Here is a 24,359-nt window from a genome sequence, read left to right as displayed (position 1 = left end):
ATTGATTTCTGTAAGTAAGAGTGGTTTTTGTCACATCATAATTTTCATAATAGCAGAATAAATAATCTGAAACTGCAGAAATATTTCAGATGAGTGTATCCTGACCTTGTCAATGGTAGCAGAATGTGTGGCTGGTTTTGTAGAACCACTTAATGTAGAACATGTGGCATTTGTGGAATGTGTTTACATAAAGTGAAAGAGCCAGTACTGCCCAAGGAGTTTAGCACACTGCCACTTGCAGAGTTTCTGAAATAGCTCAGATAGGTTTGTTGGCTAAGGTACACTTTCAATATGCAAAACACTTAACTGAGGCCTGGTATTTAAACTGAAATACATTCAATTCTGTTCTTCTTCTTTACATCAAATAGCTTGGTAACTTGATTTTCTGAAGTATGAATCACATGTCTTAATGCACATAAATCATGTGTGCATTAATCAGACAGACTGAGGTCTCAAAATCATATTTGCAGTTTCTGATGCTTATGTAAATATAAAAGTGGGGCCACTAGCCATTCATACCAGCTAAATTGTGTAGTACTTTTGGAAACCTGGAAATAAATATGTTTTAGAACATATAGTTATGATGAGAATTTAATCAATGGGAACTTTTGTATGGATTTTCGTTTGATTAAAAATAATGAAAGAAACAGGCTCAAGCTTTATGGCCCTGTCCCAGAACCCTTTGCATCTTAAAGATACTGCTTGGAGTAAAGCAAGAAGGTTTTGCCAGCATCTACGATCAAATCAGTGTCCCAAAACATCTTACAAACAGGTCAATTTTAATAAGATGTGTCTGCAACACTGCCTGTGCACAAAAAAAGACAAAATATTCCCAAACAAAAATTGCTAATAAGGTAGTACCATTGTGCTTTTAATTAGAAGTGAGATATTAAACGAGTACATCATTTGAAAACCTTGGAAAAAGATGACAGCTGAAATTAATCCCTACAACTTAAATAAATTTTATTAAGTATAAAAAATATGTTATTATATAACAGCAATAATCTCATTAACAGTTGGTAAAATAAAAAGGTTACATCTGCTTCAGTACAAGTAACTACATTCCTTATTTAGAAATACAATGTTAAAATTTCCTCTTTGAAGTCACAATTACGATGCAGCAACAGCATTCTTGGGTTGCTGCTCTGATGGGCAGCAGCAGTCATTTCTTCACAGTTCTTGCCTCTGAAACAAAGTATCTGTGATGTAATTACCATCTCTAAATCAATTTGTACCAAGATGTTACTTTTCAGTATTAAATTATCTTACAAATCCAAGAAAACTAACAGCATGTCTCAAGTCCACGGCTGCCTCCTCAAATTCTGACCCCCAGATTTATGTTACTAATGCATTTTTGTTCACTGTTCTTGTAACTGAAGTGCATTTGCTTTCTCAAAGATCACAACTTACAAATTTTCCAACACATATTAAGTTCCAGCAGAGAAATAGGAAAATGTTATGTGGAATCTTTTTGAGATGGAATCTTCATATGCAAATCCCTGTAAAAATTTTGTACAGTTTAAATAAGCACTGTCTTTTGAAATAACTCCTCTGCGTAAGGCTTAAGGTTTCATGTTGGATTGCATTGTTGTTAAGTTGCTAACAACTTAAGTTTCTATCAGTTCAGGAAGTGTCTGTAAAAACCCCATCAACAGTATCAAGGTATCAAGTATCAAGAGGAAAAAAGCCTATGATGTCCACCAACACAGAGCAAGAAAAATAGCAACATGGATGTAAGCTGTATATAGAAATAAATGCAGCCAAACACAGCGTGTTTGAGGTTGGGGGTTTTTTGTTAGAGCTTTAGCTTCTCCCTACCCCTCCTTTTACAAACAAGTGTATATGCTGAATCTAATTATTCAACAGTTCATTTATAGAAAAAAACAGGGGGTTTAGGTCTCTTTAGTATATGATACACATCAGCTATGCTTACATTAGCTGGTGCTGTAGCACAACCAGAGACTGTATCAGCCACTACTATTCACATCATATTATACTATGGTTTGTGTTAATTATAAATTAAAAAAGAGATTATGTTGGTTCTCTGTTTATCTATGCATGTTTAGGTAGGTGCTTATTCTTTACGAGGAATGCTATACATACTGTACAGAGACACTTGTAAGTAGCATATAAGCAGCTTACACCTAATGAACGAAAGATTATTGCAATCATCCCTAGTTTTTTTAATGCTATGCACAATTTTTCAAAAACATTGTAAAAAGCACTCTTTTAGAAAGTCAATCATTGTAAGCACTAATTTTTTCTTACTTCACTTACCATTTAAATACAATTTTACTTCTCATTTCAGAAGGAACTATGGTCACAAAAAATTAGTTTGCTATCAGTCCATTCTGCCTTTTTTTTTTTAATAAAGAAAATTACTTCCATTTCCCAGAAAAATGAAAAAGCAATTATTAATGTTCAGCAAGATATTTTCGGTTCCTTTATTTGGAATATTTACAACTTCTAAGGGTAGCAGAGTGCTGTATTGTTACAAAATCTTCACTGCAGATTGAAGCAGAGTAAGAACAAAGAATGATTCAAGTGAAAACTCTGTGACCTGGTTATTTTACAAGTCCCAAAGGGACAGAGGGGACCAGAACACAAATCAACCCTCCCAGCAGTTCCTTCCCTGAACTAATATATTTTCTGTAATAAGCAAGGAAGGTGGTGTATTAAGAAGAAAGAGAATGAGACACACTGTACCCCTCGGCAAGGCATACACACTGCCTCTCCACCCCTTTTCCCTAGACAGATAAGGCAATTTAGTTTTTAGAACTAGGACAGAAAATTTCTGTGGAAGACTGGTCAATCAGTCTGCAATATGTTACTAATGGAGGAAGTGTTTCCTTACACAGTGTTAATATACTCAGTTTTTAAACAAAGAAGGAACCATATCATATTCTAAGTGGAGCCAGAAGCCCTCTGCAATACATTTCATATTTTATACAGAATGCTTCCAAAATCCAGGGTTTTTTTATCTACTTCACTACAATGAAAAAAAATTTCATTTCCTTATCCCAGGTCTCTGAAGGAACATGGCTGGAGCAGGTCCATTTTCAAAGCCTTTCTTATATCATTCTTAGGCCCCTCCCTACCTGGTATTCCTTAGCCAAAACAAGACAATTTGTCTGGAAAGAAAGGGTCTAGTCAGCAATTGTACAAGGGCTAGCTAGGAAATTCTTTCCTTCAGAATCAACCCTTATGAAAAGTCAGGAATTGTTAATGATATGTGTGAAAGGTAGCAGCAGTCACTGTCCTGTTCTTGAGCATCATCAATAACCTAACAGAATTCAAGATGGAAGAGCTGACATTGCTTAAATTTGCAGTGAAAAAACCTTCATATTCAGCTGTGACAGAGCCAAGCCCTCATGATCAAGAACACAGATCAAACACCTTCGGTGTTCACACAGAAATAAGGCTTCTCTGGTATCTCACCCTAGGGAAAAGAAACATATAAAATGCAGCATAACCAAAGTGGCAGAGGCCACAGGCGTTCAGCTTAGAATCATACTTAGCTGAACTTATTTCTGCAGAAAGCCTGTTCATCTCAGATCACATTTGTACTCGTAGTGACTGATTTGTGCACCAAACCAAAGATTTGTATAATTCATGAAGTTAGCTGTCTTCTCGACTCTCTCCACACTCTCCCATTCACTATGCCAAAAAATTCTCACTTCTCGTTCCTACAAGCTTGCTAGATCTCAGTGCTCTTCTGATGCAGTAATTTTCACAAGACAGGTATCTAAGTCATAAGAAGCTCTCATCATACAGCGTACTTCTTTGTTTCATTTCAAGGAAGACCATGTCGCCCATAGCCAGAAAATTAGGTCCCTAAAGATAATTAGTAATCAAACTTCTCCACAGAAAGCAGAAAATTAAGAGTGTAACATTAAATCTGTAATTTTAAAATAATAAAACTAGTTTAACTTTAGGGGATTAAGATTCAGGAAACATCAGGATATAAAATACAATGATTCTGCGAGAAGTAATGATGCTTATGCAAAAGAGACACCGTATCATTTCTTCTAGGCAGTACAGCAATGGCATTAAAAATTGATAATTTATTGTGTATCCAAGGTATGTTTTACCTTTCCAAGAGCTTCTAGGCTGAATTGTTTTCTTTAATTATTTTTTTCTTCAGCTGATTTATTTCCTGATCTCTCTGGAGCAATTCAAACTCTTTTTTACGAAGTTCATCTTTAGAACGCTGGAGTTTCTTCTCTAAGCTCTCAATCTGAACAGAAAAGGCAATTAAATCAGAACCAATATTTTACCAAAGTCAGAGCAATTTTATAAAAAAATCAAACGTGCAAAACAAAGAAAACTCACTAATATTTCAGTAGTGATATTGACTTTTGACTCCTCTGGAATTTTTTATTTTGTCTACATTTTCCTTTACTAAAAGAGAAGTTTGGGAGCTGTATCATAACAAGTGAAAAAATAGGTTTTCATTTCTGCACTGTTATAGCCTTGCAAAATTTATAGTTTTAATTGACAAAGTATTTTTACTGGTACATCATTTAGGTACTTCCTTCCCTCTCCCTACAATAAAAAAGACTTTTCATCTTCTAGATTAAATCTGGCCAGCTATTATGTCCCAGGACCAGACTTTCTCATAGAATTACCTGCCCTTTTTTAGTGAAACTGTATTTTTAATTAAGCAAGAATTACCTGTTTATTGCATTCCTTAATTTCCAACTCTGACTTCTCTAAATTGCACTGTAATTGAATTATTTGTTGCTCCATTTCTCCCTTATGTTCATGAACTGTCATATCCAATTGTGTAATCTAGAGGTAAAAAAGGAAGAAAAGGAAATACTTTATTTTGAACTAATATGAAGATTTTAAGAAGCAGTATTACAAACTATGCGAGCAAAGTGAATGAAATCAATCCTTTGTAGCCTCAAGACTATTCTCTCAGCAGTCAATACAATGCTACATCCTAGGTATTTCATTTAAATAGTGGCCAAACATAAAAAGAAAAGGGGAAAATTGGGAAAAAGTCCATAGCTGAGTATGTTAGGTCCTCATATACACAGAATGCAAGCCTAGTCCTCCTTTTCAAAGAAATATGATTAGTTTATTATACTAATCCACCCTGTTAGGAAGTGCCAAATTTTGCCAAAAAAAAAAAAATCAATTCATCAAATGCTTTGATGAATTCCTGGGGCACGTCACAGGGTACTGTGGCAAAAATGTATTTCAAGATTTGGCCTCCTTACAGTGCCAGTTCCTTAAACAGATTTATTCAAATCCCCACTCCTCCTTCTCTCTGAACCTCAAATATTCTTGAATACGAAGGCTGGTAACTCCTTCAGTAAGAGGCTTATAATAAGTGACAGAAGCAGAATTTTCCCATGATGGGCATCAAGTCCTGAAGCCAGACCGAAAGACTGAAAATATTTCAAATGAGCTACAGAAATTCATTCACAACAAAAATACCATTTCATATTTAGAGGCTGCTTTAATGTGAATCAAATATGCTCCAGTGCAAACAAGGAAAGGGATCTACCATCTCCAAGCACCCTTCAGCACAGATCTTCCTTCCTCGTAGCAAACATCAAGATGAGAACAGTTGTCCCATAACTTTATCACTAATGAAGAATCTTGGGACAGGTTATAACATCAGGCTTCTGATTTTCCTGGTACATAAGGCTTCAGCAACATACAACTGGTTTGAGGTTGACACTGTGGCTGTAGTAACCAGTACAGTTTGAGACAATACATCAAAGCAACCAAACCTAGCAGGCTTTTTATAAGTTATCTACTATATAACAAGAATAATTGTCAGTATCATGTTTAAAAATTATCTGACCTGAGCTACTCTTTGTTTCAGCTCCCAATTCCTTTCTTTCAGTGCTTGGTCCATGTGAAGGAGTTCTTGCTTTTTGTCTTCAATTTCACCCTTGCAATACCTGAAATTCTCATGTGTTTAGTTGCTTAATGCACATTCAGTTGCTTAGCTTCAAGTATCCAGCTTGAAAATCATGAGATCTATTACTTACTTAAAGCATATTACCTTAAATGTGAATTGATTGCAAGGAAACAAACCCAAGTAGAATAATTCTGTTAACTATAGTGCTGGTGGGGATTTCCTATTACTTTCATTATTCAAGTTATTTAATTGGCTATATCAGGATTCTTTAACAAAAAAAAGTATAATTAATTTGTGGTCAGAAAGGAAACTGGACAATTTGACTGTTCTTACGATTACTTAACAGCTTTAGGATTCAGAAAATAACTTCGGCAGATTTTAAAACAGAATTCCCCCAAAAGAATTCAGCACCACTTTTAGAAGTTAAAAATGAGCTGGGGATCTCAAGTATCAAGTTATCTTATAGCCACAAACCACCTAAAAACTATAGAGAGCTGCTAAGAACATTAAAAAACCCCATCCAAACTACTTGCTAGTCTCAAGGAATAGCTAACACAACTAAGTTTTCATGATGGTAGATACCAGCTTACTTGAGCTCAGTTATTAGATCCATGATAGCAATGTTCTTCTCCTCCAGAGAGGACTGTGCATTCTGTAATGCATCTTGCAATTCCTGAAGCTGTGTTAAAGTGATCTTTAATTCTCCACAGGCATTCTGTAATGCAGATTCCAGTTCTGACATTTTCTGTAAGGCTTCCCTGCGGCAAGTCTCAGTTTGAAGCAGCTTATCTTCTAAATCAATCACTATTTTACACACACACCACAAAAGAGAATGTTTAATCATCAGTACATCCAGGTCTTTATGAAACAGCACTACCTAGTAGTACTTGTGGTTGTAATAAATTTTCAGTATCACTATTTTTTAGGACAATCTAGAAAAACAGTGACTACAAAAAAAATTTTATGGTACCTAAGTATTTGCCAGTTTTATTCAGTTCATAATCAACAATTGACTTGAAACATAAGGATATATCTAAAAACATCTGGCCAAGGAGACAGTATAGAGACAATATAGTAACTGAATATGTAGTGCTAAGAAAAGTGCAAGCAGAATTGCCTGTATTTCTCTGGCTTAAAACAAGGGTACAATTAAACTAAATGGAAGAAGTTGGATTGGAAAGTTTGTTATTTCCATAGACTTGTGGGGTTTTCTGTTTGTTTCAAAGAGCTGCATTTTTGTGAATAGCATACGCTTTTATAAAATCTAAGTGTCTCATTTGACTATCACATTAAGAATCTGCATTACCAATTTACAAGGAAACTACTTATACATTTCACCTGGGGTAAAGATATATACCACAAAAGTGAGAATTTGCAAAAGTATGTTAAAAAATGTTTGTGATTTTTTTGGGTTGTGTGAATGTTGCTCATTTGGGTTTGGTTTTGTTTGGGCTTAAAAAGATTATCATTTTTTGACTCATGTACTTGATTATGAAACGGGGGGGAAGGAAAAATGTCTAACACATACAGAATAATTTAATGAAAGGAAGTCTGAGAAACAAAATAGCCAAATTACCCTCATTTGCCTTTTTACTGAGCTCTGATCTTGCTTCTTCCAAAGTGATATCCAACTGATTTATCTGCAGTGCCTTGTTTTCACCATCTCGTTTTAATTGCACTACTTCTTTTTCCAAGCCAGTAAGTTCATTCTTGCACTGATCCATCTCCAATTTAATCTGTCTAATAGAAGCAACCAGAACAAAATGAACCGTGGAATAACAAGAGCAACACGCTCTAAGAGAAGTGTTTGTGAATAAAATAGAAATAAAAGTCATGTTAAGTAGGCTTTTCTTGTTATCAAAACTATACTGTAAGACTAGCAAGCTCCTGGAGAATGTACTGTCTACAATTACAAGCAAGTTGACATGCTTATGAATTGAACTGCTTTATGAAGTGCTATCTTAAGGCTAAATAGGTTGCCATGACATGCATTAATTCCATTGGAAAACTGTTCCAGAAACTCATGCCTCTGCTAGTCAGAAGTTTCCCTTCTGATTTGCAGTCAGTGCTCACAGAGAGACTGAAGTGTGCAAGCCCCCAGCTGAAGACCATTTCAGATAGCAGTCTTTCTGATCCATATGTCGTGTGCAGAATACACCTCTCACTTACACTAAACCTACCTGATTGTACAATTAAGTTCATCCACCTTCTGTCTGTTTAAATCTGCTTCTTGGGCAGCTAGGCGAAGTTTCTCCTCCACCTTTCTCAACTCATTTTCTGCACATGCTTTCTGTTTCTGAAGCTCTTTTTCCAAATTGAATACCTATTTGAAATGGCATTTAAAGAGTACTTTAAAATTATATACCAAAGAAATACACATCCTTGCCTTGCAACTCACATAGGGAGAGTTTTTACACAACAGACTTCTTTATAGTCTGTATGTAATTTAAGACTAAAACTCTGCACATTTGAAAGACTAATAGTTTCTAGCAAATATAACAAGATGCAACTTTCTGAATTTAAATGCACCTCTCCTTAACTGCAGCCTAGGGTTTGATTTTCCAAGTACCTAGCCACTCTAATGCTAGCTAGAATTTTTGATGGCTCAGAACCTGGCTTAAGATAAAACAAGCCCCTAAACTCTTTATTTTAGATACATCTAAAATAATAATTATCAACTAGTTAATATATAATTATCAAAGTTAGTTAGTTAGTTAATAATTATCAAATAGTTATCAAAGAAATATTCAGATTTTATAGGTATTATGAAAACATATATAAGGCATTTAATTTTCTCTCTATATGTAGACACTTCTCACCATACTGTACCTGTTTTTCAAGTTTAATTTGATTATCTTCCAAGTCCCCATTTCTAATAGTTTCTTCCTGTAACATTTGCTGATAATGATGCAAAGTTTGTTGGAGGAGAATATATTGTTCATTCATGTCCTGAATATTCTGACCTTTTATTTTTATTTCTTTCTGTAAATAATGAAGCTGAAAAGACATTTATTTTCCATTACAATAAAACATTTTTATTTGTACTTGCATCAGCTATTCTCTCTTCATGAGCACAGAATCACACTTGTGACTCAATGAAACTTTTGAGTCTGAATTCAGTTGCGTTACAGTTTCAAAAGTACGTACCAGACCTCTCATAATTCATCACTGAGTTGGGCTCAATAAAACAAGGAAAGTACTAACTTCTCAGCCCCAGGTTTTGATTCTTGCTTTCTAACTATAACTTGTCAGTATTTTAAAAACATACATAACCGATTTTTAGTTTCTAAATTACTGAACTACTTTTCTTTCTGCCAGTCTTCTTTATTTCTCAGAAAGTCCTTGTTTTCCCCTTGAGATTTTGTTCTCAGTCCTCCTCTTTGTTTCTTCCTGCCTATATGGCAATAGTCATTCCAATAAAAAAGGGAATTTTGAGTGCCTAACTTGTTTTATGTTGAATAGTCTGTTTTCTCAGTGGTGAATGCCAGGAGTAACTGTTCCACGGAACAAAAAAAAAAAGAAAAAAAAGGGAAGTGTTCTTAAAAAAAAAAAATCAAAAATAAATGACTAACTGTTCACTCTGAAGAGAAGTAGTGACTGGAACTTATTTAGAAAAACATAAATAGTGGTCATAATTACAAAGCCTCGCTTGCTACACTTGATGTTTCACACAGCATCCAGTCCCTTCATATGCAGTATAAGAACAATAGAATTTAGGGCTTAGGAAGCAGCAGTAAATATCACAGGCTTATGTGTGACACAGACCACAAATTTCCATCAAGTTAAGCCTGTACAGGGTCTAGCAATCTCCACTTGACTAAAGCCTCTCTCAGCAGGTAGGCCAGCACTGACGTGATTAGCCTACTATATAATTAGTTCACCCACAAATAAAAATTCATTCTAATATTTAAAGTTAACTCTTTCTTGCTTTCATGTAGTAGTGGAAAGTATGATAAAACTCAGGTTCTTGAAGTAAACATTTTCTTATCCTCAGGACTTCTTCCTCATTAAGACAGTTGTAAAACAAATCAATTATGTGCACTTAAATTTAAATTGCAATAGTGCTCTCTCCATTTTTTCCAAGATAATGCTTTGTTCACATAATTCTGATTTTGCTAGTTCTTTCAACAATTCATTTATCTTAGTGCTTCTTTTCTCTTAACTTATCCAGTGTTTCTTAGTTATGATTTCTCCCTTTACTCTCACAAAATGTATAATCTTTTCCCAGCTTGCTTCCTATTCACAGTTCCTGTTGCAAATTTTGGCTGTTATTTCACAAACTTTTAGATTAAATCAATCATAACAAGTGTTCTCTGGAGTACAGAAGAGTTGTAAAACAACTGTTACCTCTTCAGACCTTTCTTTCAGCTGCTTTTCAAACATCTCCTTATTTTCTTGTGACTGACTCAAATACAGTGCAACTTCTTCCTTACATAGATTTAGTGCTGACTCAAGTTGTCGTACCTAGGTGAATGCAATAGATTATTTAAAATTGCATGGCATGGTTTGTACTAACTAGTCTAAAAATTGTATTAGAAGGCATCTTTGTGTAAAACATCAGAAAAGCTACATTTTTATCGTAGGAGTATAAAACAGTCATGGAAGATTATAGTAAACTTTAAAACTGAAATAGTCTTCAAAAATTAAAAGTATTTGTGAAATTCAAAATTACAATACTTCAGATTGTGTTTAGATCAGGTGAGACAATCAGTTATGAGAAGATATGCCAGCATTTGTCAGTAGCTAGAATTTAAAAGCAAACAGATGGTCAATACCAAAAATGAATCCATCATGTTTTATTACATATAGAACTGCATAAATAAATTTGGAATTATCATCATAGGTGAGCTGACACACGTTTTTGAAAAAAAACACTCAGATCTTAATAGAATCCTTCTCAAGAAGTTACCAAGCAGCATGATTTCCCTTTCTGCACTGGGAGACAGTGCCTGAGTTTCAGCAAATGGGAAAGGAAGACCTTTGAGCAGTGTCACCACTGCTAATCTATTTTACACTTTTAATGTTCATTCGGGTTTGAGTAATCTCTAAAAAATACCTTATAACCTTGAACTGATAAAAATTATAACAAACAAACCCCCAGAGATCTTAAGGCACAGTAATTAAGCTTTCTTAACTGTTTAGTTTCAGTGCTAGGATTTCTCATCAATGAGAATTGTGCTGAATTTAGCTGCAGCATGACTAATGCTTTCAATTTTGCAATCAGACTGCCAGTTTTCTAAACCATACTGGACTGTATATCTCTGTCCCCAGCTAATCCAAGAGCTTTTTGAAGAGAAATTACAATGTGTCCTAATTTTAAATCTCTGGAAAACATCCCAAATACTATAAAACCACATGGATAGAAAATTGGTCCAACATAAGCTCAGAAAGTGCATGAAAACAGCAAAGTCCCCAGTATCTTCTCCTACTGATATCCTGAAGATTTAATACTTTGAAACCTGACTGGGGTAAATCCCCACACAGCACTGGTTTATTAAAATCCCGTTGCAAGTGCTGCACGGAAAATATTTATCAGGCAAACACTAGGAAGAGGTATAGATGGCTAAAAACATGACCAATATTATAGTATCATATATATCTAAAATATATGCCATATATAGACCAAAAGCATATATAACATTAGCTCTGTGAGACAGTGTTGGACTTTAGGAGTACAATAAGCACAACTTTGCCCTATTTGTAACTATAATAATTGCATAAAGCAATTATCCATTGCATAAGCTCTTACTGTAGGTTTCATCATGCTTCTTTTAATTAAAAAAAAGAAAACAAATCAAAATGAAACAACAGATAAAAAAGAAATACTTCAGATAAATGACTTCTGGAATATTTACTGAGACAGTTTTTCTGTAGAAGATAGAAGGAAATACACCACTACTGCAAACCTTGAAACTATTACTTGAAAATTACAAAGAGCTTACTAACTTTGATTTTTTCTTCTGTTAACTGACTTTCCAGCACCTTCAAGCCTTGATCTTTCTTGACATTTTGATTTTCCATTTCCTGTTTTTACAGATATTTTTATTCAAGAGAACAAAATATATTACATTAATATAATAACAGTAATTTAATAAAAACTTATATTCAGAATCAGGAAAAACCTGCAGATCAGTGTATTTAAAATACATGTTCTTGTATAATGTATTTGTGTACATGATACTCTGAAGTGAATTTGGTTGCTGATAGATGTCTCTTCATATTCTTCAGCAGCAGGCATTGTTAAAAGGAATAAAACATTATCGTACTAGAACATTCTTGGTTTTTCACCTAGTGCAGGATTGATGCAATCATTCTTTATCCAGATCTCTTTCCTTTCATTAGAGAGAAAAGCCCAAGGGGCAATCCAGAGGCATAAAGACAGAAAATACTGAAAGGTCATTAAAATTTGTACAATATATAGCAGTAGTAGCAGTAACTGGTGACTACACTAGATTCAGTCAATTACTCAAACAAGAATTAAGAAGCTAAAACATAAACATCTTTCATTTTCCCCAATTTTCCCATGTATTTAAGGATATGCTTTTCATTATTTTTAGTCACTTGTTTGATTTTCATTTAAAGAAAGTCAAGAGCCAACCTTACCTCTCTGCTTCCTATTAACAGCCCATCCAATGACTCAATGTGATGCTGTTTATGTATAACCTCTTGTTGTAAAACAGATATTATTTTCTCTTGTTCAATGAATTCTTGATGTTTCTTCCCCAGCTGTGTCCGAAGCTGTCCGTAAGTAAATCATAATTTATTGTTTTAATAAGAATTTGTGCATCTAAATATGTCATTCAGTTCTATTCACCCATCATCTTTATAATGAAAATTAAATACATTCCTGCCATTGGCAGTATTGCACAGTCTTAAAACTATCAAGAAATCCCAAGCACTTAATATTTCAAATGAAGGAGAATGAAGGCAGACAGAGTGTAATTGTCTGTCACCAGCCAAGACAATAAGACATGCATACATTCCTTAGTAAAAGATGAGAAGTTTCTTGAACAGCTAGGAATAATCACAGTTATATTTCTAATCACATGGAGAAACAGACTTCTTCTCTAGAGACTGAAAAACCTACCAACAATTCTCCCTGAATGCAGATGCTCATATGACTCAGACTGGCCGAGGTTCAGCCAACAAGAGAACATTTTTAGACGCTGTCGTGCTTTAAACCCATTCACTAGGCACTAAAGCTATACTTTTTTTTTTTTTTTTTGGGTGTTTGGAGCAAAGAGCAACAGTACTTTTCCTAACTCCTTATCTCCTTATTTCTCTTCAGCTGAGCAGGATATGAATATTCCAGAGCGAAAGTTGTATAGCTAGTTAGATGGAAAATGTACTAAAATCAGGGAATGTAGGGAGAAGAAGGAGCTTCTTAACATAACTTTTTAAATGGATGTGCCTCGAAATTACAAGACAAATAAACATAGGAAAAAGTTACCAAGTATAACACTCATACATAGTACCACATGATAAAGGTCTTACTAAGTCAATCTGTTTCTCCAATTCTTTGTGCTGCTCAAAGTGAACCAACTTTTCATTTTCAAAAGCAGAAGTTATTTTCTCATGTTCTTCACTGATAGTGGTTTCCAGCTCATGAATGCGTCTGTTTTTACCCTGGGAAGCAGCAACAATAAAAGGACTTAATAAAAACATTTAGCTGTGATATTAAGCGGTGTTTTATTTGATCATCTAGTTTATAGATTTCATAAAGGAACAACAAAGAAAATACTAAAGTTACACAGAGCATGTGTCATCTCAGAGGATGTCACAGCTGTAATAGAAGTATAGAATGTCAGTAAATCCGGCCTCTACAGAGACAAGGTGTCTGTCAAGATGGACTATGGCACAGATAACAACTTCTGACAAAAAGAAATTCAGTGTTCATATGAATAGATGGAATCTTTAAAACACCATTTGGAAGACTTTTTTATTTACAAATCTACATGTATGTCGCTGAAACCAAAGGCAATTTTACAGGGCCAGATCTTCATTGCACGTGTGACCACAAGGAAAAGGCAGCATGTTCATTAATAACTTACCACATTCAAAGGCAGGGAATAAAAGATGTTTTATTTCAAACAAGATTCAGTTTTTAAAACCTGTGTTCCCTAAAATCTGCATTGATTATTTAGCAGATCTGAAAGTCTACACATTTTGAATACAGGGAATACTACTGTTAAGTTAAACTTTTATGTCTTGTTACAGAAATGTAGTTTCTCACTGAGAACATTTTACCGTGAGTTCCTGTTCCAACTCAGCATTTCTTTCTGCAGCACTGGAATAAGCAATAGTCTTTTCTTCCAACTGTTTCTCAAGTGCAGAAAGTTGAGAAGATTTCTTTCTTATCTGAAATTAAATATGGCACAAAACAGCATGTAGACAACTGCTTCAGGTTTATTCAAATATTTGTATACAATTTCTTATCACCGATTCCAATTTAGCTACTACTATAATATTTTTAATAAATTGTTTGGTTGATTTTGTTGATCTATCATCTTTTATTACTTACAGAGAAAGATTCAGGACAGTTTACCTACAGTTTATCCAATTAATTATCAGTGAAATAGCTATTACATATTTATAACATTTACATTCATTACTAGGAAATACTGCAAATCCCATTAGCTGAACTCTATAAACCCATTAGCACCAGAATGGAAACATTAGCAATTTAACTTATTCACCCTGAGAAAAGCAGAAGCTTAAATTTTTTCTTTTGTGTCTCTCTGGTAATGGAGTTCATCTCTGGCAACTACACTAGCATTTAATTAGGAAAAATACAATTCCTTCAACATCTACTTCCTAAGATTACCCGTTAATTCAACCACACCAAACCAACAAGACTGTGCACATTTTCCACATAACAAATCAAACTAGTAGCAGAAAAGCCTACCTACTACACCAGCTTTAAAACAGTATTTCTGAGAATTAAAAAATCAAGGCTGCTATCTAAGTCCTTCTGCTTGCTGAAAAGTTTAGTTTAAAATTTTCTCAAATTAATCAGATTTTAAAATTATTATAGCAATTGCAGTTTTTCCATAACTATTGTCTTCACTAGCTTTGATTACTGAACTAAAGAAAAAGTGGCATATTCTTTTCAGTGTCATTAAAAACTTACTTCTCTCTCTAAGCTACTAGTTTTTGAAGCCTTCTTCAATAGGTCTTCCTGTATGATTTGAAACTGACTGGTTCTTTGAGCCATGCTGGTCTTCAAAGCAGAATTCTCATCATCTGCTTTTGTCAGTTTAGTGCGTAACTCTTTTATCTCTTTCTGGAATTTTTGCCTCAGCTTTTCAAATTGTTTGCTTATAAGTTCCAACTGTTGACATTTTCTCCTCTCTCAAAGTAGAAAAAAAAAATTTAAAATTAATTTATAAAAGAACATGCAAACCCATAATGTAACTGAAAGCAGAGACTCATGAAAACAAACAACAAAAACCCCAACAATACTCCAAGAAACAAACAAACAAACAAACCAAAGACAGCATCGTCATGTAGGTGCCCTGACATAATTTCATGGAGCAGTCCTAACAGCAATGACAGAAGCAATCACAGAAACACTGTGACAGCAGGATACAAAGAGTCAATAAAAATATGGAGACCTTAGCACAACCTGCATAAAGAAAAAAATACATGGTTCCATTTCAACACAACTCCTAACTTGGCTATTGCTGAATGAGCAACTTAAGTAGCAAAAGAAAGGAATATGTTGTGTCTGGAGAACATGACAGTTTCCAAGGCAGCAAAATGCTCCCGGTTCAACCAAACCATACCTGTTAGCTCAGAGGTACGTTTCAAAACAGCTATAAAACTAACTTGAATCCCTCCAGAACATTTCTGTTCTGTGGATTAATTGGACAGAACTGCACAGCTATTTCAGCAAGCTTACCTCCTGGATTTCTGATCAATTTGACAGGCTCCATTTCCAGGTGGCACAACCTGCTGTTTTCTTGTCGTTCATTACGATTACAAAGATGCTCAGCTTCAGTACAGATGGTTAAGTTTGCACAAGGCTTTTGACTTTCTGCTTCTTTCATTGCCAGTTTAATGCTATTATAAAAGAGGAGACAACTATTAAACATTCTTTCTACACGTTAGTTCTAATACCGCCTTATTAACTGCCTATTCTTGCCATAGTTCAGTAACCAGAAAGTTATACCTTAGGTCTGCAATCAAAGGTTTACTTGATTCACCACAAGATTCAGAGGTAGCTTCTTTTGTTGAAGAACTCCATAACTGGTGTTTGAAATGGTGCCATTTAAACTATAAGTTAACAGAAAACAAAGATCAATGAAAAATCAACTTTTTATTGCTTCACAGCCTCCTTAATTCATGTGTTATACTGGCATATAACTTTTAAGACAGTATATAACTTTTAAGACATATGCCAGGATGTTAGAAGTTTGGATAAGTCGATCCTTAAAATTATTCAAAACATAATACACTGTTAAGACTGTGTTAGTTACTCTACCTCTTCAGATGTACTTAAAGACAGCTGAGAAATAATGGTTTCTAATATGTTGAGCTCTTCCCTTGAATCCTCAATTTCTTGACAACATAATTTCAAGTGGTTATGTTGCCGTGCAGTAAGTGCTCTCAGCTCTTCATTTTCACTTATTAGAGCACTTTTCTCTTTAAGTACTATTTCTTTTTCAGAAAGTTCACTCTCAAGCTTGATGATCTTCTGATCAGACTGACTCAGCATTGATGTCATTTCAGTGTTCTTTGCCTCTAGAGTTTTAATTTCTTCTTTTGTGTTGTGATTCTCTTCCTTTAATTGCCTAAAAAGACATTAAAAAGATACAGCTCAACATAGAGGATTTTCATTATTAGAAGCAGAGAATTATTAAGGAGACTCAAGCTAATGTAAGGGTGCTCATACACTGCCCATTCCTGCCAAAATGGCCTAAAGAACAACAGTTAAGACAGGAATGTGAGCGTGGACAATGCATGTAAATTTGAATACCCCCAAAATATCTGTGCAGGTGTTTGTCCAAACCTAACAATTCTAAAGACAACCAGCTGATGGTTGTCTTCCCTCATTAAAGCAATGAGGGAATTACCAAAGAACTCCTGAAAAAAAGGGGGGTTCAGCTTGAAATGAAACATACAAGCATAACAACGTGTTAACAGTGGGAGTTGGGACAGAGAGCAGTCAAAACCAAGTTTGACTGTTCCATAAGCTGCAGTCAGCATCACAACCTCCACTGAGGCCTGAGTGCGGCCTCCCCATCAGATGCCAAGAGTATCCTTCATTCTAGCTGGGACTGCCAACATGATATGCAAGAGGCAGGGACCCACAGCTGGCAGTGCAAGGGGACTCCCTGGGTGCTGCTCACTGGCAGGTGCATGAGCACCCCACGGGCAGAGCACAGCTACACAGCAAACCAGAGCAGCCACAGAGCCGTCAGGAGCAGCCAGCGACCCAGGGAATCAGTGTCCCAGAAGGCTTGGTGGGGAGCTTCTTACTGGGAATGAGTGGCAGCAGGTGGGATTAAAGTGTTTAAAAATTAGTTACAGAAAATAGGTAGAAATGTATTGGTTTGAACTACATGAATTGAGTAGCATATTCACAGTGACATCTGCAACATGCAATTTCTTCTATAATAACTGCGCAAAGAATTTTTAAAAGCCTTTGTGTTACCTTAGTTGCTCCTCTAGGATGTCTAGATCCTTTCTGTAGCTGATACACTTTTCATTCAACTCCTCTTTTTCTTTTTCACAATTAATTAAACGTTTTCCCAATACCTCGTCTTCAGCTTTAGCCTTAAAAAGCAATTTTTTTTCATCACTGTACAGCAATAAACTAAGCTTCCATGGTCAAGAGGCTATTTTTAAAAGAATTATTATAAACGCTATGCTCTTGCTGGTAAGTTAGTAGATAACACTATTGCTCACTATTGTGAAGAGTAGAGAGGCAAAGAAATTTTTCTGTCATTTAGGAAAAAATTAACTGAGTATTTTAGGGCATATTTATCGCTAACCCGGGCTCCGCGGCTTCTGTGGCAGAGCGCGAGGTGCTGCGCTGTTCCGAGAGCATCTCGTTAGCACAGCCGCTTGGCAGGATCAGCCACACACTCGCACACGCGTGCACGCACAAACGCACGGGCAGCTTCAGCAATACGGTCGATGGCAAAGAGGCGGGAAGGGTCTCTGCACTGAATTCCATGAACAGAGGTTTATTGCATTCACACCGTGAAGGAGTCAAGAAGCGAAGACAAGAAACAATGGAGGGTCCAGGTTTAAGTACCGGAGCGAGCCGAGCACCAGGGACCAATGATCTGGGGGCACGGGGGCAGTACACAGGCAGGACTGGGGAATGGGGACCCATGGGGAAACTCTGGGGGAGTGGCGAGGGGCAAAGGCCAATGGGGGGAACCAATGGGGAGAACTTTTTGGGACATGAAACATATAAGGTAGCAAGGGGGTGGAGGGGCCACGGGTCAACCAGGGAAGCAGAACAATGCATCCTGGGAGAAGCCTTTCTGGTCACCCTAACCTGAGGAGGTTCTTTTGGTACCAGGAACTTGTCCCACCAGTGGACTCTCTTTGTCCCTTGCAACGTAGCCTCACCAGCCACCACAAATATTTGTGGTTGGCAACCCTGTTCCACAAGGAAAGAAGTCTAATAAAAAAAAATTCTCTGTAAGAGCTAACTGTATTTTCTCCTCCCACAAGGCAGTAAGGATTGACAATTTTGATCATTGGAACTTTGGGAGAAGAATTCCTTTTCATCTTAGCTCTTCTTCAGCACATGGTTTATTGAACAGCTTATACATATGGAGAAAAATAATTCTTTTAAAAGGATCTTGTATTTCTAAAATGTAAAATTCCCAGCTGGCAAGCAGGAGACAGAAGAAACAGCAGCAGTATTAGGATACTCCAAAGATGCAAACTCCAAAGATCCAGACCATGCAAAGACAGTGTAAAATTATATAACAATTTATCACCATAAACAGTTGCTTACCCTGTCCCACCTCTTGACTCACTGATGAACTTGTTGCTATTAGCTGCCTGGCCTATTGGAATGAAATTCTTAATACCATGGCAAATACAAGTGAAGAAAAAACTCTCACCTTTTCTAATTTTTCAGTTAGTTCTGCTTTATACTTTGTGAAAGCTCTTGTCAGCTCCTCCACATTTAACAAAGCTTCATTTCTCTGCTGTTGTGCTCTAACAAGCAGAAGATGCAAACCAATTTTAAAACCTACAAACTCCAGCTATTAATGTAACTATCTTCTCCAGTTACTAAAAACAACTACTACAGTAATTAATCCAGGTACTTCCTTTCTTCTTCCAACTTTCCAAGCCCCAGATATCACATGAAAATGTCTTCCAAGAAACAACCCAGACTCCCACCTTTTTGCCTCTATCATTCCACGCCACTGCCTCTTCCCCTATCATTACTCATTACGGAAGAAGCTGGCAGAGTAACCTCAGGACAGCTCAGGTATGCAGTCTGTTCAGGACAGCCAACACAGGCACACAAGAATTGCTGCTGCTCCATAACATTTCTCTCTTCCACTAAGGGAGTTGTGGGGATAGGGCAGTGCCTCATCAAAGTACAACCAACCCTCAGATCGGTGTCTCTCACCACCACTGCCCATTTGAAGATGGCAAAAGTATTCAGAGAATGGGATAAAAGCATTTCAGAACAAAAAACCAGCATTAGTCTAAAGCACTTCAGTTTACCTGGATAAAGAATAGTAAGTTGTTGGAATTAATGATTAAAAGTAAACCATAATAATTATTAATACTAACCATAACGTCATATGTTGCCTGTAACACCTGGCAGAAGCTCAGCTTTTCTGAAGTACCAAAATATTTACATTTGCAACTAGTAACTAAGTACAGCTAGTTTCCCACATGCTCTGAATGAACAGCAATCATAAAGCAAAACATTTATTCAACCAGTAGTGCAAGCCTTATAGTATTTCAGGTTTTCTTGCCCTAAGAAGGTTAGAAGTAATTTCATGGGTAGAGGCACAAGTTAAACAGAGTTTGCATTTAAATGGTTCAAGAAATGCTTTCCCAAGCCATTAATTCAGTTAATTTTTGCCCCAGGTAATGCAGTTAAATTAATAGGGCAGGTAGGGATCCTTTTATTTATTCCACTCCTTTAAAATCACATTTTGGAGGTGATAAGAGTGTTTATAGCAACTTCCAATAGTCAAATTCCCTAGCCTTCCCAGTGGTGATGGAACCACTAGGCCAAAGGAGGCAATAGGAGAGGGAAATGGGGATTGAGATGGAATTACAGCACCCTTTTCAACAGTACCATATGGACAGGTAAGATTAAGGATAACATAAAAATGCTCTCTTGATTGAGTTGTGCTTTTATCACTTTCCTCACACCAAGGAATATTGCTGAATACCAAGTACTGAGCATACACTGCAGGTTCTTGCAAGACAAAGACAAAAATAATTCAGGAAAAATATATTCTGGACACTGAAGCTTTCCACTGTAATACATCCATTCTGAAGAAAAAAAAATAACAGCTGATAAACTGGTTACTACTTTGTGCTATCAACCTGCAACTACCAGCTAATTTCAAGATTTTAAATGTGTCTATTTAAATAATCATTACCTTCCCACAGAATTTCCCCTTTTTTTAAAAATAACATCCTTAAAACAGAAAAGCAATTTGATTCCACAAAGCAAACAATAGAAATAAACACTTATGCTCTACTATTCTAGGCTTCATTTAATAAAATTAGTTAGTTACCTCTTTCCTTGCTTGCTTTGTTCAATTAACTCCATTTTCAGATTTTTATAGCCCTTTTGATATCTTTGCAACATGTGTTCTCTTTCCGTTGCTGTTTTCTGATTTTGATCTAGTCTATCTTCTGCATCTCTAGCAAATAAACAAAGCATAATAAAAAAATAAGAACGTTTTGTAAAGAAAATAGATTTCTGTTGTTCTTTTCTACACATGATGTTCAGGAAGTGCTAGACAAATATGCTGTAACTCTCAAAACTAGACTAGGAACACTCGTAGTCTCCAGACTCCCCAGGAATATGTCTGCAGTCTGGAGTGGTGTCTAAGACTTGTCAATAGGCACCAGGTGTCACAACTGCCAAGGATCCAGAGAGCTGTCTTTGTGTCATGAGCTCTGATCATAGAAATCATATTTACTCTGCCAAGAGGTGTGACTGGGAAAGAACACTAAAATACAAATTTAACATAAGTATTTATACTTTTTTTTTGAAGACAGACTACTGAGATATTTATTGAATATTACATAACATGAGGTTGTATGGCAAGTTGACAACCAGGTATGTCTTCCTGACACCTCTGAACAGTGTTTACATCAGCTTTATTTGGCCATTTGCCTTGATTGATGTATTACTGAAGAAAGAATCCTTTATATTACAAAGAACACGGTCATGTTTAGAAATACATATGCTTGTTACATGAGAATATATGTGGTCATGTAGCAAACAATCACTCTGTCCAGTTGCAAGGGCATATCCATATTCGGCACACACTATAAACTGGTTTCTTTTACCAGTCTTTATTATTTTTTCTCAGTTTCTTGAAGTACATTCAGCACAAGCTAAACCACCTCCCTCCTCCTATAAATGGCTCTGAAGTTGAAGACCCAGATTACATGACCCACACAGTACCAGTCATCCCTAAAAAGAGATTGGACTAGCAGTGATGCAACAATAAAATAATGGTTTTAAAGTACACTTATTACTTCAGAATTTTATCTTGAGCTGAAACTTCTGCTTCCAGATTTACAATCTGTTCCTTCAACTTCGGAATGCTGACTAAATGTGTACCTAAAGCAGCCTCAAGATATGAAATCTGAAATACAAACATATTTGGAGTTACATTAACATTTGCATATATACAGGTGAGAAACATAAGAACAATCTGCTTACTGAATGACAGCGCTCTTAACCTTACTGTAAATTATGTTTGTTCATAAAGTCCAATTTTCTGCTCGTTTAACATTCCTTCCAGTTCCAGTGTGACATGATGTCTAGCAAAATTATTTCTTTATAGGTTGATCTTGTCTCTTGCTTTGCCCCAAAAGTTTATATTCAAATATTTCTTCTTTCAGTGCCAGGCAGTCAAACATTTTGTTTATCTATTTATTTGTACTGTTTTGGAGATAACATTTCTCAAACGAAATGCACTAAGCATAGCTATATAATATTATATATAAACCAAATAAAAGAACATAGTTGTCCTGAAACAAACCTGTACAGACAAGTGTACACTAAATCAGTAATGATTTATTAGATACAATATTCCCTTCTAACTCACCTTCACTTTTTTCAAAATAGCAATATTAATCCAACCTGAGAGATCAACTATTTTCGTTTCCTAGACAAATGACTACTGTGCCATTATTGTTCCCATTAATGTCTATGTAGCTCAGACACATGAATGTACAGTACTAAATACACTACTGAACTATTTTCTTTCATAGTGTATTTTTTATTTTGTGGCTTACTGTCTTTAGACTAAACTTTGGAACATAAACAGATGGAATTCATAATTAATATAGTTGTTTTGCCCACGGAGAAATAGATTCCAAAGTATTCAGTGCAAGGTTAATACTGAATATTAAATATATACTAAATATTACATATTACACAGATTAAGATAAGACAAAACCCAACATATTCTGCTTGGAATTATAAAGTCAAAAATCATGGTCACTGGGTGTCTTGGGGTTTGTGTTTCTCTTTGATGAATACACTAAAGATACATACTTTTGCTTTTGACTGCATCAATTCAAAGTTCATTGTTTCCACTCTGTTCTTTAGGCAGTGGTTCTGAGAAGTCAAAGATGCATTTTGCTCATGAAGGGCATCCAACTTCTCCTGAAGATGTTCATTTTCTTCCACAGTTTTATCCAAAGTTGTGGATACTGAGTAAGACTAGACATAAAAATACATTTGAGTAAGACTAGACATAAAAATATGTCATAGAATCATAAATAGTTTGGGTTGAAAGGGAAATTTAAAGGTCATTTATTCCAACCACCTTGCAATGAGCAAGGACAACCTGAACTAGATCAACTTGCTCAGAGCCCTGTCCAACCTGACCTTGAATATTTCTAGGGATGGAGGATCTACTACGGCTCTGGGCAACCTGTTCCTGTGTTGCGCCACCCTCATAAGTAAAACACTTATTACATCTTGTTACAGCTAATCTAAATCAGTTTAAAATCATTACCCCTTGTCCTACAGCAACAGGACCTGCCCCCATCTTTCTCACAAGCCTCAAGTACTGAAAGGTGGGAGCAGAAACTTAGCAGAAGAAATGTACTCAAATGATACTATGCTTAAGAGGACTCACTTGGTATCATTGTCCGATGCTACAGTGTATCTACTCCAAGCCCAGCAGCCAAAAAATGTTCAAAAACATAGCAAAGAATAGAAAGCCAAAGTTCTAAAAAGAAGTAATGAAGAGAAATATTTACTTTGGATTTTCTTTGAAAATCCTGGTGAGATGCTCTACCAGAATTCTTCTTACAGCTGGAAAAGCCTTGACAGTTGTAATTCAGCTGTTCAAAGTCCTCCAGACGGGAGTCTATCACCTCATCGAAGCAGTGTCTGTAATGTTCACTTGTACTAGTGTTCGAAGGGAGAGCAAAAAGTCACTACTCCGTTTTTCTTTTTTAGGTTGCTCATAAAGACTAGTCAAATGAAAAGCACAAAAGGAGCTAATTGCAGTAATCTGTCACACAGAATAAGGCAGATTCACACTACAAGAGACAGAAGGCTCTCACTCCCAGACACGCTCATACCTGGAAAGCTCTTTCTCTACAGTTTGTAGGTTTTTTTCAGTTCTCCTCAGCTGATTCTGTAACGACTGTACATTTGCGAGCAGCTCTTCGTCAGCACCACTTTTAGAGCAAGTCCACATACTACATTCCATTGGTAACATGCATAAGGCTAAAGTAATATTTAATATTAAAACACTGTTAAATGTGCATAAAGACTATTTGCAAAGATTAAAAAAAGGAAAGGAGAAAAAAATACAATAAAGAGAATACTGAATTTCCAAATGTAGACGTACATTTCACACACTAGTCTTTCCCATGTTCACTAGATAAAAATAACAAATTGTCTCTTTTGTGAGGAGTTCTATATGCATTCACGAAGTACAAAAAGCTTCATGACTTGCCATATATGAAAACCGGGAAAACTTGCTATATATTATTTGCCAAAAATCTGTCACGCAGCGCATCCCAGAGATCTGGCAGTCCCGTGCACCTGGCGGGGAGCCCGAGAAGCGAACGGCGCACACGCGAACGCGCAAAACTTGCCTCGCTGCCCGTGACCAGCGCAACGAGAGACGAAAGCGAACCGGGCCCGGGCGGACGGGCAGCACCAGCGCCAGGGGCCCGAGCTGGCGGAGAGCTGCGGCACGGGGCACTGGCGGCCGTCCCTCGGCTCCGAGCGGGTCGGTGCCGGTGGCGGAGCCGCCCCGTGCCCGCCACAACA

At 36.2% G+C, this 24,359-nt stretch overlaps 1 protein-coding gene across 5 annotated transcripts; it reads right to left on the bottom strand.

The window, feature by feature from the left end:
• Positions 1-850: 850 nt before the first annotated feature.
• Positions 851-24,354, bottom strand: CCDC18 (coiled-coil domain containing 18). 5 transcript variants are annotated; one of them, XM_010409123.3, is made up of 25 exons: positions 24,182-24,354; positions 23,660-23,807; positions 23,333-23,483; positions 22,620-22,787; positions 21,593-21,702; positions 20,617-20,745; positions 18,967-19,063; positions 17,535-17,656; positions 16,362-16,671; positions 16,050-16,153; positions 15,780-15,940; positions 15,009-15,229; positions 14,126-14,236; positions 13,373-13,504; positions 12,482-12,616; positions 11,825-11,902; positions 10,226-10,342; positions 8,708-8,875; positions 8,059-8,201; positions 7,455-7,618; positions 6,469-6,682; positions 5,819-5,918; positions 4,675-4,791; positions 4,092-4,237; positions 851-1,185 (listed from the first exon to the last, which is right to left on the bottom strand). In XM_010409123.3, exons 2-24 carry the CDS (start codon positions 23,797-23,799, stop codon positions 4,106-4,108), a joined length of 3,324 nt encoding a protein of 1,107 aa, XP_010407425.1. In that variant the 5' UTR covers positions 23,800-23,807; positions 24,182-24,354; the 3' UTR covers positions 851-1,185; positions 4,092-4,105. The 5 variants fall into 5 exon arrangements, with proteins under 5 accessions (XP_010407425.1, XP_019147335.1, XP_019147336.1 ...); XM_019291790.2 differs by lacking the exon at positions 24,182-24,354 and adding an exon at positions 23,932-24,170; XM_019291791.2 differs by lacking the exon at positions 11,825-11,902.
• Positions 24,355-24,359: the final 5 nt, after the last annotated feature.

Source organism: Corvus cornix, chromosome 8, assembly GCF_000738735.6.
Source record: "Corvus cornix cornix isolate S_Up_H32 chromosome 8, ASM73873v5, whole genome shotgun sequence".
Classification (NCBI taxonomy): domain Eukaryota; kingdom Metazoa; phylum Chordata; class Aves; order Passeriformes; family Corvidae; genus Corvus; species Corvus cornix.
The sequence above is the reverse complement of the archived record's forward strand: the minus strand, read 5'-3'. Positions and strand labels throughout refer to the sequence as shown.

What these genes read in the sequence shown, in the direction of transcription:
- CCDC18 (XM_010409123.3), bottom strand. Translation starts at nt 23,799, where the DNA reads ATGTTACCAATGGAATGTAGTATGTGGACTTGCTCTAAAAGTGGTGCT. An exon ending in CAAAGCAAGCAAGGAAAGAG is followed by an intron (nt 19,064 to 20,616) that starts GTAACTAACTAA and finishes TCTGCTTGTTAG; the next exon opens with AGCACAACAGCAGAGAAATG. An exon ending in TAACTGAAAAATTAGAAAAG is followed by an intron (nt 17,657 to 18,966) that starts GTGAGAGTTTTT and finishes TTGCTTTTTAAG; the next exon opens with GCTAAAGCTGAAGACGAGGT.